Source organism: Gavialis gangeticus, unplaced genomic scaffold (assembly GCF_001723915.1).
Source record: "Gavialis gangeticus isolate Ggan-Ray unplaced genomic scaffold, GavGan_comp1, whole genome shotgun sequence".
In the NCBI taxonomy this organism is placed as follows: Eukaryota; Metazoa; Chordata; order Crocodylia; family Gavialidae; genus Gavialis; species Gavialis gangeticus.
This window is the reverse complement of record NW_017729024.1, coordinates 47519469-47534830: the sequence shown is the minus strand read 5'-3', so window position 1 is coordinate 47534830 and position 15362 is coordinate 47519469. Positions and strand designations below refer to the sequence as shown.

Sequence of the window (15362 nt, the reverse complement as noted above, 5' to 3'; positions counted from 1 at the left end):
TGGTACCTTCTTTTTGCCCCCTATGTATTTAAAAAAGGACTTCTTGTTGTCCTTAATCTGGGTAGCTAGTCCCAGTTCCATCTCATGCAGTTTGTGGCACCACAGACCACACACACCTCACATGTAGGCATTTGCAGTGCTGCTAATTTGTAGCACGGCAGGTTTTTTTGACACTGGAAGATCCAAAAAAAAACCAGGTGGTACATGTGGTGGCAGCATGCACCACCTGAAGCTGGAGCCTGGCCTCAGCCTCCTGAACCCCACCTAGGGCAATTTGCTATGCACCAGAGCATGCATGCATGGGTGTTCCCCTAGGACAGGCATCAGCAGCACATACTTGTATGCACATACAGGTATGTGCTGCTGCTGTTCGTTCCCAGGGAAACACACACACTCATCCGGATGCACCCAAAATGTCTCCAGTCCCACCTGCTTGGTGTCATCTGCAGAGTTCTTGCATGTTGTTTTAGCCAGTTCAGCTATCATAAACATACCACACAGTGAAAAGGCAACAAATTGACTAGAAAAGTAATTTTAGGAGGGCCTTTGAGGTATCTTTTTGGCTCTTTTAATTGAGTTTAGTAGCTGGAAACAAGAGTGAATACTTCCTGTGCAGACCGCTGTCCTTGGGCCATCAGCAAACCCTGCATAGACTGTGGCTTGGAACTGTCTGCAGTGGACCATACAATTCTTTTAGTCACTGATCCAATGAAAGTATGTTCAGCAGTTTCCAGAGTATAGAAGCAAGACCTCTATTATTAATTCAGCCAGATCCCCAGTGATCGGCAGTGGTAGCAGAGGTGCAAAGCTATGTCATTTCACAGAAATAAAGTTTCTTAAACAGTTGCATAGGTGTAATTTAGGCTGAGGAGAATACAGGGGTCACTAGAAACTCACTTCAGCTGTGTTTGTTTTAGGAGTTTATTTTATAAGCTGAGTTTCCAAATGTGTCTCTCTAAACCAAGTTGAAAATATTTCTCCAGCTGGTACCTTTTACCAGCTGTCGCACTTCAGTTAAATTATCCCTGAGTCAGTCCACTTAGAAAATGCAACTCCTTTCATGTCATTTTAGGGAAAATAGAGAAGATCAGGCCTCCACCATCCCCAACAGCAGAAAGTCCCCTCTCGCAACCTGACTCACTGCCTGATGAGGCTGCAGGATCCCAGCGCCCAAAGAATTTGATGCAGACCCTCATGGAAGATTATGAAACGCACAAGACTAAGAGGCGTGAAAAGATTGATGATAGCAGTGTAAGTATGCTCTTCCCTTTTGCTCTTCTGCGTGTAGCACTGGGTTGTCTTTCATTACAGGCCACGAACTGAGGTTGGGAGGACAACTTTTAGCCTTCTAAATGCCAGGTGTTCTTTTCAAAATGACTCACTGAGTAGTCTGAAGGCATTTAAGACAACTTATTTGAAAGGAGGAAAGAATCTATGTAAAAGTTAGAGACCAATCTACTACTGCTAAGCCCAAGCCTAACTGACCTGATCAACTTGTAAATCATTTCTTGCAGAAACATTGTGGTGAGCTACACAACAGCACTTTTTGAGGTATATAAATTGGGTCTGTCCAATACTGGTGTTCACTCAATACTTATTAAATTCCCAGAGTCCTTGTCCAGAATGCAATGGTTTAGCCTAAATGGATGGATTCCCCAAAAGCAATGTTTGCGATTGTTCCTGGTTTGGATCAGGAAAATGCCAAAGGATATCTGACACCTGACAGGGACAAAATGATGTTTCCCATGCCATTTGCTCTCTTCTTTGGTGGGTGCAGAAAGGAAAAAATTACAAGAATCCTGCTGAGTTATTCTCATAGGTGCCTCCCATTCAGGTTTTTGCAACACCAGCATTGATGGAGAGCACTTATGAATTTCACATGCCAGTCACAGATCAGGTGTGCACTTTAAGCAATCTGTTTTCCTATCCATGTGCAGGGATTTGCAAACAGTTCTTCCCTTGTTGTGCATCCCTGTGTTGTGTGTATATGTAGGATAGACAAATAGCATAAACCCTTAAAAGGATTTTAGTATTATTAGTAATTACAGCTGAATTTTGCTGTTGTTTATTTCCTGTAGTACCCACCATGTGCTACACACATTTCAAACACTTGGAATGTAAGGAAGACAATACCAGCTCATCATCTAAGGAAACTGCCTTCCTAACCACTTCCAGTTGAAATAAAGCCTTTTTAACCTGAAAGACTTTCAAGTTTATTCTGTAAACAGTAGCCCACAAAATGTGGTGGATTTTAATTGTGGCTGTTTAATCATCATGATTATTATTATACACCACCATATGGTATTTAAAATGAGAAAGAGTTAAATGGGAGAGGAACCCACTGCATTTTTTGGCTGTGAATTAATGCAAAACATGAGGACTGGTTTTAAGGTTCAAACAGATGCTGCACTGATTTAGGAGCTGGTCCCATTTTCACTAAAATCAGTGACCAAACTTTAGTTGACATCAGTGCAGCAAAATTAAGCCCATAAGGAGGTCTTCCTACCTCCTGGTAGCCAGCATATTTCAACTCACCATTTATTTTCTCTGACACATGAAACTTGATGTCTTCCTTTCATACAGTGAAGGCACCTCTTCAAGAATGAGTTACTGTCCAGTTTCCTTTGCTTCTTATAGGCAGTTTTCCTGTGTTCAGGTTGGGTAATGTTCATAACTATCTACCCCAGGGAGACATTAGGACTTTCTCCCTTCTATATATTTCCATCCTAGTGCCCGTGATATGATGCCATGAGGCATCTCATTCAAGAGATTTGAGATATGATTCCTTCCTCACTTTCCTTGAGTGCAGACTAGGGGTAACTTAAAATGAATTTAGTGGTGCAAAAACAGTGCAAGTGACTGGAGAATCCATCCTCAGGTGGCATTGATAACTTTGGAGCTTATTTCTATCAGTCAATTCAATATATTGCTGATGGGTAAAGCCAAGTTACACTCTCATCATGAACTTTTCCTTGTAGCACTGTCTCCCATGATGAATGAAGGTGACTTACCCTGCCTATCAGCTTATGGTTGGAATCCATTGTCATAGTCGTTCAGTGGTTACCTGCTGTATGTTGTGAACCTCAGAGCACATGCAAATGAAAGGTGTCATTAAAACACAGGGTCACACTCTCTCTTCTAAGTTCCACTTGTGCATCTAAGTCAGAATCCACAGAGCTGCACAGGTCCCACCTAGAAAAGAAGTTGGCCATGATTGTTTTGTCTCCTGTATTTTGAAATGCAAGTCAATGTCTTGACCAAGAACTTTGGTATAAATGAAGAGCAACATCCCAGAGAAGCATGGTTCTGGGTGTCTCTGCTGCTTTCTGATGCTAAAACTATTGAGGCATTTGTTGTTTAAAAGTTATGCTGTCAGATAATTAACGCTATTGTACAAATTGCAGACGAGGTCCTGGCACAGATAAACAGTGCTCCATTTAAGTTAAGGGAGTCAGCTGAAGGTCTGGCCCAGTTTTGTTTTCATAGCTATGTTCTATAAACCCGTTTGGAGTCCAGCTTTTTTTAGTAATATATTTTATTTCCCTGGGTGTGGTAGCAGAGCAATTAGATTATCTTGCTATTCTCCAGACAGGGCTTTGCATCCTTGCCCAAATTCATGCCAGCTCCGCTGCCCCTGTCCACCATCTGTAAATGGGTACCTGATCCCTCAGGCTAGGGAGTCAAAGGCAGCAAGGCACAGTGCTAGCCACATGACCCTGTTGTGCACTGCTGACAAGAGGAACTGGTGTGCCTTAATCACTCTGGCCCTTTGGGTCACTAAGCTCAGGTGGCTCTTTGACCTTGGCCTTGCCCCCTCTCCCTCCCCCCGCCCATCCCAAATCCTGCGACAGCATAAGTCCTCCTTAAAACAGGTGGAGAGTTTTAGTTGTCCTCCCTTTTTTCTTTTATAAACAACTGTCAGGACTGGGAGGAAGAGAAATCATAAGAAGGGGTGTGCTTTGTCTTGCCAAGCTTGCACCATCTTTGGTTTGAGCAAATATTTTGTGTGCCAGGCTAAGAAATAATTATTTAACCAAACATTAATTCTGATTTGTCAGCAGAGGCCTTCAAAAATGCAGTGTCAGATGAAAGAGAGTAATTACAGAGAAGAGCAAATTGCTGAACCATTTAAAAATATATTAAAGAAGCATAATTACCAGTCAGACAGACAGCTGCCATTTAGGAAATCCAGTCCTGTAGGGCAGGACTGTTGCTCAGCTCACTAAGTTGAATGCTAAGGAAATCAGAGACTACTTAAGCTGCTGGAAGCTAAGTTCTATCATGTCAAATGCTCCCTTTGGCTGTGTAACACAGAAAAGAACAAAGCTTAACAAACGCTCATCTGAATACTGCAAGCACTTTTCATAACTTAGTAGGTTTGACATAATGTTTCCCTAAGTGTGGTTTAGATGGAGGTGATCCTGCCTTGAGCAGGGAGTTAGAGTAGATGACCTCCTGAGGTCCCTTCTAGCCCTACTCTTCGATGAGTCTGAGTAATCCTGTTGAAATGGAGCCATCTAGGGGTATATGGAAAAGTCCTGCAATGTGTTACAACAAATAATAGGAAACGCGGTGTTTGCATGATGGGAGCCTTGGGTGCTATCCATACAAGAAACACAAGGAGGAGGAAGGACACCTTGGAACCATGAGTTATCATCTCATTTATCCAAGGAAGCTAATGTGCAGACTACACTTTCTGTGTCACTTAGTGTGCTGTTCTTCAGCACAGCTCCTCCTCTTCATACTTTCAGCTATTGGCTTTTCAAGTCAAAGTAGTTTGCCTTGGTCAAGGTCAAATCCAGTACACCTGCCATAGGAAGGACTTCACTGAATCACAGGGGAAAGGGACAGGGGAAGATATTCTTTCTCTAGCTGTTTATTTCTAAAGAAGTTGCCACTGCAGTGGATTGATAAAAGGATGAGGACAGCAGGAAGACTGCAACGGTTTGAACACCCAAGAGTGTGGTTGGCCAAGAGGAAGGCGGCCAAGCTGGGAATGGTGCCAGACCATTTCAGGTCCACTGCTGTGGGATGTACCTGTTCTCACTGGGTTTTGGGGGGTTTTTTGGTTTGCTTCCAAAGTTCAATATGTTTGTTCCTTGTACTAATGTTGGTCTTTTCCCTTTCTGCCAGTACACCTGTAAATTACTGTCTAGCAAGGTTACTTCTGAGGTACTTTTCAACTGCTTATTTTTGCTTTCTCTTGCATGGTGGTACCAGGTGCATGTGGCTGCAGTTTGCATTTCCATGCTGAGTGTCAGTGCTGTCTCGCATCAGAAATGCGGTGAGGGCATGTATGTCGGGGGCATATTCCCTCTGATTCATCATGTACACCTTTTTGTTTTGCTAGTGCTGGAAATCTAATTACAATTTTCAGAGGTGAGAAGATTGTAATTAGAGAGATGGGACCAAATCAAAGTCTAGGATCAGAACCTTCTTCAGTCCTGATTTACATGTGACCCTCTCAGCTGAGCCCTTCTCTGTCAGGGGTAAAACAAAAACCCTTGGTGCATTCATCTCTAGACTTTGAGGAATTGTGGGCCCAGCTTGAAGTGCTGTAACTCCTCTGCATCTGCAGTGACAGCGTGTTCAGTAATATCAACATTTGAATTCTGAACAAAGTATCCTCTTGGACAGCTTTGTTTCAACTTGTGGATTCAGATCACAAATGAATGAGTTTGGTGGCTTCATCACTGTCCCTATATTGAGTAGTTTATCTACATAACAATATGGTGACCACAGACACCACATGATTAAGTATCATTGGTAATCTGTGCAAAGAAAAGACCCAGAGCTGCAGATGCAGGGGTGCTTTAAGTCGAACATGAAGTGTTTGAGAAGAACTTCTGGGGAGGAAAAGCATACAGAGCCTGTATCCCTTGAAACATTGGCTTTGAACACACTGTTGTTCCTTCATTTTTAAGAGCAGAAGCTGAAATCAATTAAATATTTTGCAATACTAAAATATTACCATTTGTTATGTAGCATGTGTCCCAGGAATGCCAGACAAGATTTTCTATGTGTGCATGTGCTTCTGTTTGTATCCTCTGAGCCTCAGAAGGGAAACAAATAGGCACTTGTGTCTAAGAAGTATTCTGCCATCTAGGAATACATTCTGGTGATTGGCACACACATCTCTCTACTCTACAAATCTCTGCAACAAATCTTGAGCCCACCCAACCCTCCCACACACATGCACACTCTCCCAAAAATGGGTATCCACAAAAAATCCCTTGAGATCAAAGGGGGAAAAAAGTTTTATCCAACTTCAAGGGCTTTATTAATTAGATAGCTTCCTGTGTGGTTTACTATAAGAGACTTACTTATAGCCATTATTTGGGTAGCCGCTTTGTGCAAATGTTTTTCAGTGTCTGAATTTCTACTGACCTGGTCCTACACACATTCCCTGGCCCTTTTCCTCCTTTGGACTGTCATCTGTTACTGGCCAGTGTGGTATCAGGGGATACAGTGCCCTGTAAAAGGCATGAGCTGAGAAAATAGATTTTAGGTTCCTAATTCATGCAGTACATCTGGAAATGGGTAAGTGGCTCCCATATAAAATACGTATACATAATAACAGCATATAATATAATCATGTGTGATACAATAGCTATTCCCCTTCTTGCCAAATCTACTATCACTGCAAGTGGGAAAGAAGTGGGAGACTTAAGTTGTCTAACAATTTTCATGTTCTATACAGCTTAAAACCTTTCAACTCTGATCTTTGTCATTAAGCATCTGCCCTAGGAAATGACCTTTCTTTCAGTCCTGGTGCTTTTTTGTTATGGATTTTCACCTTGGTGTGGAAGTCCTTAGCAACACAGTTCTTATCAGTGTCGACAGGAGTCCCAATTATACTGTTAGACTGTGACTATTCCCCAGACTGGCATGGCATATCTTCTTCCAGACTGGACTGTACAATAAAAGTATGCCACACCTTTTTCTTGTTCCTGTTAGAAAAACTGCCAACACCTGCATGCATAGATAACGCATGCTTGTGCCGGTTGTTGTCCTTAGAAACTTCTGGTTTTATCTTTGATAACTACATAATTTTACCCATTCATATTGAGAATATTTCAAATCCACCATAAGGAATGCTCTAGTAATGGTGTTTAGTTTCAGAGGCAACTGAAAAGTTTTAATGGTGGCCAGATAAATTTGCCAGTCACAAAACTGAAAGTGAGATGACAGGCTGTCACCACTGTTGACCCCAAATATATTCTAACACACTGAAAGGCACCGAATATGTATTCTTCTCTAAGGCTATAAACAGGCATTGTATTTATACCTAGAGAAAGCCTTTTGTACCAGGATCCTACAAACAGTTGCACTTATTGGCCTGCTTCCAGTACTTGTGAGCTACATGGGATAAAATGTGCTAACAGCTCCTTCCACCTCTTCCATCAACTCCCCTTCTCCCCAGGCACATATACCTCTGTGTGCATCTGCAAGTTAATTGGTGGCTCATCTACTGTATTTACTGAATCCAAGATGACTTTTTGAATTTAAGACGCCCCCCCAATAATTAGATTCTATAGATGGAAAATTTATAAATTTGCTATAATTTTCCATGTCCAGAATCTAACGATTAGAGGGACATCTTAAATTTGTCCCCCTGACTCCTTTCCCTTGCTCCCTACTGTCTGTTCCCATCACCACTTGCACCCCCTGCCACCTGTTGTCCCCACCCCAGTGCCTGTGTGGCCTACCGCCAGCCTCCGTGCCACCTGCATCCTCCCCCTTCACCTTGCCCCCCTCCCATGAGGCATCTGCCCTCCCAGCACCTTTGCCCACCCTGGCACATGCCTCCCTCCCTGCCCCCACGATGTCTGTCCTTCCCCCTGCCCTCTACCACTTATCCTCCAGTGCAGTTCTGGGCCCACTCTAGCCCTGGGCACAGAGCACATGGTTACTCTGGCCCCAACCCAACCAAGCTGCAGCAGCTGTGGCAGTGTCAGCTCTGGCCCCAACCCCAGTCCTGGCCCTGGAGCTATAGCTGCCACCACCACCACTGCTGTTGCGTGGCTGTGCTGGGACCAGAGCAACCATGTGCTCTGGAGCTGGAGCTGTGGTGGGAGGAGGTGGGGTGGTGAGGGGGAGACAGCAAAGGCCAGGATAGGAGGGAGGCAGATGTAGCAGGGGGCCAGATGGGGGGAAGATGGTGGGGGGCAGAGACAACAGGGGAACTGGCACAGGTAGCGGGGGAGGCAAAGCTGGAGCCACAGCTGCAGGCTTTCCTCCCCTGCCCCCTTTTTACTTGAATCCAAGACCATCCCATGCTGAAAGGGGAAAAAAATCTCCATCTTGGATATGAGTAAATATAATAACTTACTTGTGGCTCATTCCAGAGACAAGCCTACCATGCTGGGTGCTCTGTCTCGTCACCTACTGACAAAATAACCACAATGCAGCATGGAAGGGCTCGTTCGGAAGGGCCTCTTGTTTCAATCCTGCCACTCCTGTTTTAATCCAAATTAAAACCTGGGGCAATCAGAACTGCCTTGATTAAGAGATCTGTTTACAGTCTAAGGGTTTCAACCATCAATGGGCCTCCAACAACATGTGGATATTCTGTAGAAGCAGGATTTAGCAGTAAGTGCGACTGGTAAATAAAAGGCCTTCATATTGAGGAATAGAAAGCACTGTTTGCTGTGTACAGTTGTGTGATTGTCTGGCCAAAAGCCAAGAACTAAATTTCCTGTTTTGGGGCAGCCATAGCCAACTTTTCAAGAGTAGACATTGTCTTTTGTGCATTTTTCTGACAGTTTGGTGTATGTTTCACTTATGCAGAAGTTTCACGTGCACATAGATAGCTGTGTGTACCATTACTAAAACTGACCATCTCAGACCTCAGTAGGACTCCACTTATTAATTTTAACAATTAATGAGTTAATGAGCAATAATCTTGTTTGCATGTGTTTGTGTGCTTCTAATTATTTAACTAAAAAGAAAGGCCATGCTTTAAAATTCAAGCCCAACATATCTAAATACAAGCATTAGGATTTAAAAATGGACAAACAAGTGGTGATTACCATCACAGTAGGCTGTTCACTCCTCTTGTTTGCAATATTTAGGAGGCTCCCAGTATTTAGTGTTGGACCATTCCAGAAAATGTGGTAAAGCAGGACCTGTATATGCTGCTGGGGGCGGGGGAAGAGGGGCAGGCTTTAAAATTATTTTATGACACCTCCCACACCTGTGGAATTGCTCTTCCTTGTTGAGTCTAGGTTCTTATGCATATTTGAAAGGCTGCAGGATAATCAATTTTCTCATCAACTGCAACTCAATTTAGATGCAGAGGGTATTTTTACATGTGCTTCTGATGCAGCACCAGGCGCTTTTAATTAGCAAGCTAAACTAACGAAAAGCACACACATCATGTATCAGCAGTGCCTCCATGCTGAGAAAATGGCGGCGATACTCTTTGAACTAAAACACATCAAACATATTTTATTTCCAACCACACTGCCACCACTTTCTCAGTGTGGAGGCACGCTACACCACTGATGCATTTAACGCGCGAGGCTGCCAGAGTGCATCAATTTACATGCTCCAGCAAGTCTGCTCCAACACGCTGGATTTCCAGTGTGTCAAAGCAGGCTCCCCACATGTGTGTAAGTAACCAGAGGGTTAGACCCTCATCCACCTATTTAGCATCTAAGTGGACTTAGACATCAAAGTGCAATTCTGTTCCACTTTGCTCAAGTCCCTAAAAATTTGTTAATCATTCTACTTTTGTAACATAGCGCTGTCTTACCCTTAAGACTGAATCACAAAAAAGCATCAAGGAGGAAAGGAGGACCCACCCACCTTATGCATTAATGTTTTTTTAGGGACTTAAACAGAATAGAATAGAATTGCACTTAGGTGCCTAAGTCCATGTTGATGCCTAATAGGTGGAATAGAATCTGGCCGTGGGTGAAAATTTGGCCCCGTTGACATTCATGGAAATTTTTCCACTAACTTCAGTTGGAGCAAGAATTCTCACTTCTGTCTCTCTCTCTGCTTGTGTGTGTCTTTGCATTATCTGTGTTTTAATTCTGGCCTGTCCATGTCAGTACCATCCAAAGAACATGAGGAATCTACACAGCAATATTCTGTGCTACTGACTGAAATGAACTAGGGATACACGAGGCTTGGCAGTTTCACTCAGCAAAATGTGCTTTGGGGTGACTGTCCTTTTTTACTGAAGCATGCCCCTACAAGCTTTTATCAGCTGTTGGTGCTATTGTTATTGCTGTCTTTCCAGTAGATTTCTCCCTCTACCTGTCACTATGGAACAGGTAAATAAATCTTGAGCTTAACCATTCTGTCATATTTTATTCTGACAAGTGATATATTAAAGGGGGCGTAATGACATGAAACAGCCTTCTGTAACTCCTTACAATATCTCTTGAGCTGAAACTCTGTCATCTATCTAGCAAGAGACATAAAGGACAATTTTTTTATAAAATCAATTCCAGGTATTTTTTGTATACTTGTCTGTCCTTCTGACGTTGTTCCACTCTGAATTCTTTTATTTTGACTTGCAATTAAATTGCTTTTTCCAAATAAAATATTTTTGCATCATCTTGCTATTTTCATTGGCATGATCTTTCCACTCCTCTCCAGAGCTGTTATGCACTTAAGCCTGAGAGAATCATTCACTCTATAATCTCTGGTAAGGCCATGTGCCAATTTTTGGAGCCATTCCAAACAAGTGATAAAATCCAGAGAGCAGTAATAGCAAATTGTTCCTACTAAGGTTTTTCAGTGCAGACATTTTACATGTCCATTGGTCACTTTGAAGCTCCCAGCCAGAATGTAAAGACGAAGCTAATTCTGCTGTCAACTATACCTCGTCTCCTGCAGGGCTCCATGGGTATACCTGAGAGTAGAGGGCCAAGTTCCATTACTCTAACCTGCACTGAATAGCACTCTACTTCATGAATAGTCCTGACCTGTTCAGGACACTTCAGCGCATATGAAGGTCATCACCTGAAGGGCATATATCAGGATATGCTGCATAAAGAATGCAGCTCCTGCTTGTTAGCTCCAGTCCTTGACCTTTGCTGTTTGTGCTCAGTGGGAATCTTATGTTCTACTACTAAGGACGCAGGCTGGCATTTAAGGGTTCTTTGAAAGCCATGAGCCAGATTCTGACAACCTTACCTAAATGGATTAGCTCCATTTACTTCAGTGTATTGCTGTGCATGTACCCAAATCCCAGGGGTTATCTGTGCAGCTATTTATGGAATAGGTCTTGCACATTCTGAGCAAAGTCCATAAAAATAAAACCTGTTTAGATTCACTATAATATTTGACCAAGGACTAGTCTTGAGCCCATTTTGCTGTCTATTTGACACAAGTTTCTAGGAAAATTGAGCTGTTCCTAATGCAGGCCAGTGGCTTCTTAAATGATGAGCTTAATACTATGGGATAAGTACTCTGGCTGCTTGCAGCTGTCTGTATAGAATGGGCGCTTCAGTGGGGCTTTTTTGCACTTATATCTGAAGTGGATTCAATCAGCTATTAGATAAAAGCACCAAAAAAGCCCCACTAAAGCATCCAATCTATACAGATATCGGGTGAGCCACATCCAACTAATGCACTGCCTCTTGTGGGCAAGTTTAAAGTAAAATACTGCTTTTTTCTCTTTTCTTTTTTTTTTAAATGTCTGCAAGCAGCCTCTGTGATTCCACCTAGACAGCATTAATCCCACTGGTTTATGTCTGATGAACTATCCTCTTCAGTAAATTAAAAGGCCTCTTCTTCAGAGACTTTGAACATGGCAGTTAGTTAAAAGGCACTTCACTTATGAAAATCTTATCAAATATTTAACAATAAAATGGTCGTCAGTAAATCATTTGTGTTTACATCAAACAGTTCCATGGTCCTTGGTTCTTATAGCATTTCTTTGATTTATGCTACTCTTAATTCTTGATGTCATGTCATTTTCATTTGGGGTATTCCCTCATAGTAAAATAGCATAGGCCTGGATCCAGAAGTCCATTTTCAGGCAAAGCTGCCCCAATATAAACAGGCCACATGGTGAATAACACTAAGCCACTGGTTCTCAATCTTTGTAGACTCAAGGCATCCCTTGGAAAAAGCCAGATGTTATCTTTGACTTGTTTCTAGACTACAAATTCCACATACAATGAGAATGAGTCCTTCATAACCATTCTGCCTCTCCCTGCTGCCCCTTGGTTAAATTTGGATGTGGAAGATGTAGCATCTTCACTCAGGCCTGCAGATTTACACCTAAGTTAATGCTGCTGTATATACAGGTTTGATTGTGTAATCCTTACTTTTACCCTAGCATCTGCTTAATTACAGGAGTAGCTCAACAGTGCCTGCCTCTGTGCATAAGGGTTCCATAGTCCAGCTTTGTGTGTATGTGCAAGTTTCTGCAAAGGAGATGGGATGAGCAACAGGGAGCATCAGAGAAGGGCAAATAAACAAAATGGTATTTTTGTTTCCTTTCCAGGTCCTTGAGGCTACCAGGGTGAATCGCAGGAAGAGCGCCCTAGCACTTCGTTGGGAGGCTGGAATATATGCCAACCGAGAAGAAAATGAATAATCCCTGTGCAACTTGAAGGCGGATTGGGATGGAGAAACCAAAAAAAAAATCAGTTAAATCAACTAAAAAGCAGCAGCATTTTAATTCAATATTTATTAAAGATAGGACAGACTCAGTAATGCTCCTGGAAACAGGAATGATCCATTTCCAGGCACCCTGAACAAACAGGCAAACCCACTCACCAAATACAACACCCCAGAAAGGACAAACCATTTCGAAGGATGCTAGGCGTGGAACCTTCCAAGGAAGAATGAGGATGTCATCACCATTGACAGAGGCCCATTGCAATAGGTCAGCATGGAGATGAAACGAGTGGGCAAAACTCAGAGCAGGGCAGACACACATGCTTCCTTCTAACTGAATTCCCTGCCCTGCTTTGCAACACTCAGAGAGTTTGGCCTCTACAAACCTGCCACAAGAGGGTGCCTCATAGTAGCATCACCTACCTGTCATCCATCTTCCTGCAGACTTATCTGCATTCTTCATCACCACCCCCTTGCTGCATTAAAGACATTGACATTATTTTGGTGTACTTTAGACAGCCATAAGATACAAAGAATCTTTTTTTCCTCTTATTTTTGTGGTTTGAAGGTTTCTTTTCCTTTTCTCTTAATTTATCATTTAAAAGAAAAAAAAAGGATGCTGTTATTGCAAAGGTACAATCCATATTTTTGCAATCTGCATACTTAATAAAATATCCCCTTCTGTTGCAAACACAATCTGTCATAGTTTAGGAGAGAACTAAAGGTCAAAACAAAGCCAAATAGATTACCTTAGCTGTAGGACCCTGTGTGCTTGCAATAGCAACTGCTCTTCAGTTTCTCAGAGCATATTTACATAACTGTTTCTAAATGTAATGTTTTTAGTGGGTGACATTGATTTTGTGAGAAGGGGGCAGGGCCATATGTGCAAAATCTTATTAAATTAACCAGTTAACTTGAGGCAGAAATATAAGGAGGAATGCACACACACAAAAATGACATTTACTTTTTACCAAGACAATAACTGAGTCAAGCCAGTCTCTAGCACACAAAGAGGTTTGAAGCAAAGAGCAAAACTAGTTGTGTCTTTAACTATATTTATACAATATGGAAGGCCTAGGAGTTAATGTAGAATGCTATGGGAACGATTTATATTTCCAGGAAACGAAAAGGTGAAGAAGGTAATAGGGAGTGAGGGAGAGAGAGGGAGGGAGCACACACAAGAAATGAAAAATAAAGGATTGTTTTTGCTGTTCAACCAGTGTTTTCAGAGCTAAAGGCAAAATATAGAACCTTTAGTTAATGCATAGGCTTGGAATTGGTGACAAAGGATTGTTGTGTGTCTGGTTGTGTGCGTGCACGCGTGCGTGTGTGTGTGTGAGGCTGAACTACTAGAATGATCAAGAAAAGTGGGTGTACAGATTATTTTCTCCAAAGCTGTTTGCCAGCTATAGGGGTGAGTGAGAATTTCTTTTTTATGAAAAGGGATATAAAAAGGCACTGAGTTGATGCAGTATTTGTAATATTAAAATTTGACCCAACATAGTATTTGCATGAGTCACAATTGCAAAGTATTGAGCAGTTTTGTAATCTGACATTTAGAAAAGAAATGTGGTATTTATTCTTGTGCTTTGTATTCATATGTAGTCTAGAGGCTGCAAGGTTTACTCTTTCTTTTCATGCAAAGCAATACAATAAGAGTATTTTACTATGGGAACCATAATTTCTGGACTAGAAATTACCAAGTTTATGGGACAAAAAATCTTCCCAAGTTCTCTATATATAGATGTATCATTTTTATAAACGTAACATGATTGTTTTGATTGCTTTTTAAATCAGCCAAGAAGCTGCCACTCCCCAAACCCCCTTGTTCTGCTTTTCCTACTGTTCTGTGACCCACTATTGTGTTATTTTCTGGGACAGTAAGCTCACCTAGCGTGAGTTTAGATACTGTGAACATTTCTCTGGTGCTTTTCTTAGATGAACACAAAGCTTGCAACCAAATTATAATGTTTAATATTTCCTTCCAGCATATGGTTTCGTGCACACTAAGTATATTTCACATTTTCCTTTTACGCTATCAAAGGGATAGTAGCAACAGTGACAATAAGCATCAATTAAACTCGTCCTATGAATTGTTTCCCTAAGTGCTATTTGAACAAAAGGGAAACCCTTTTGAAATGGGTGTTAACTGTGAGCAGGACTAAGCAGTTGTCATGTATCTTTTTTTTTAACTGAGTAAAAGTTGTGCTCCTTTGTATGCAAGAGTATATGCATACTCAAATAGAGTTGCCATTCGGACATGAAGATCTATAGTAGATTCTGATCCACAGCTATATGGGTGCGTTAGTACTATCAAGAGGCTATAGGAAGAGTAATGCCACAAGCTCTATAGTCTGTTGCCCAACTGATGGTAAGGCATTGCCCCTCATAACAGTCCTCAGACTCACACGCTAGTAACAATAGGAGTTTGAGATAACTCAGGGCTCAAAAAGAACAGAGATGAGCCTTGGGCACTGGGCAGGGTTTTCTTAGCAGTGACCTATAGAATCAAGCCATATAACCAAAATGGCTTATTTACTTATTGAGAGATTGTCTTACATCACGGGATGTATATCTAAACTTCTCTGAGCGGTGGCTGAATCTCAGCTTTTGCTCCCTCTTAAATGAATGTGCTTCTTCTCTCAAAGTAGTTAGTTATCCAGGGCTGAGGGAGTTATCAGTAGTTCTTGGCTCCCTAAATTACCTTGTAAGAAACTTGCATTTCTTGATTTCCTGAGGATGTTTTCTATAATAATAAATAATTAAATGAAGCACTG

At 41.9% G+C, this 15362-nt stretch overlaps 1 protein-coding gene across 4 annotated transcripts in view; it reads left to right on the top strand.

Moving 5' to 3' along the window:
- Positions 1 to 12611, top strand: part of LOC109297363 (A-kinase anchor protein 2-like) — a 557784-nt gene extending 545173 nt beyond the window's left edge. For 3 of the 4 annotated variants that reach the window (XM_019517063.1, XM_019517066.1, XM_019517065.1), the window contains 2 exons: positions 1073 to 1251; positions 12470 to 12611. In XM_019517063.1, coding sequence (XP_019372608.1) covers positions 1073 to 1251; positions 12470 to 12562 — 272 coding nt within the window. In that variant the 3' untranslated portion in view covers positions 12563 to 12611. The remainder of the gene's footprint in view (positions 1 to 1072; positions 1252 to 12469) is intronic. The other variant, XM_019517064.1, reaches the window with a different exon arrangement.
- The last annotated feature ends 2751 nt before the right edge of the window (positions 12612 to 15362 follow it).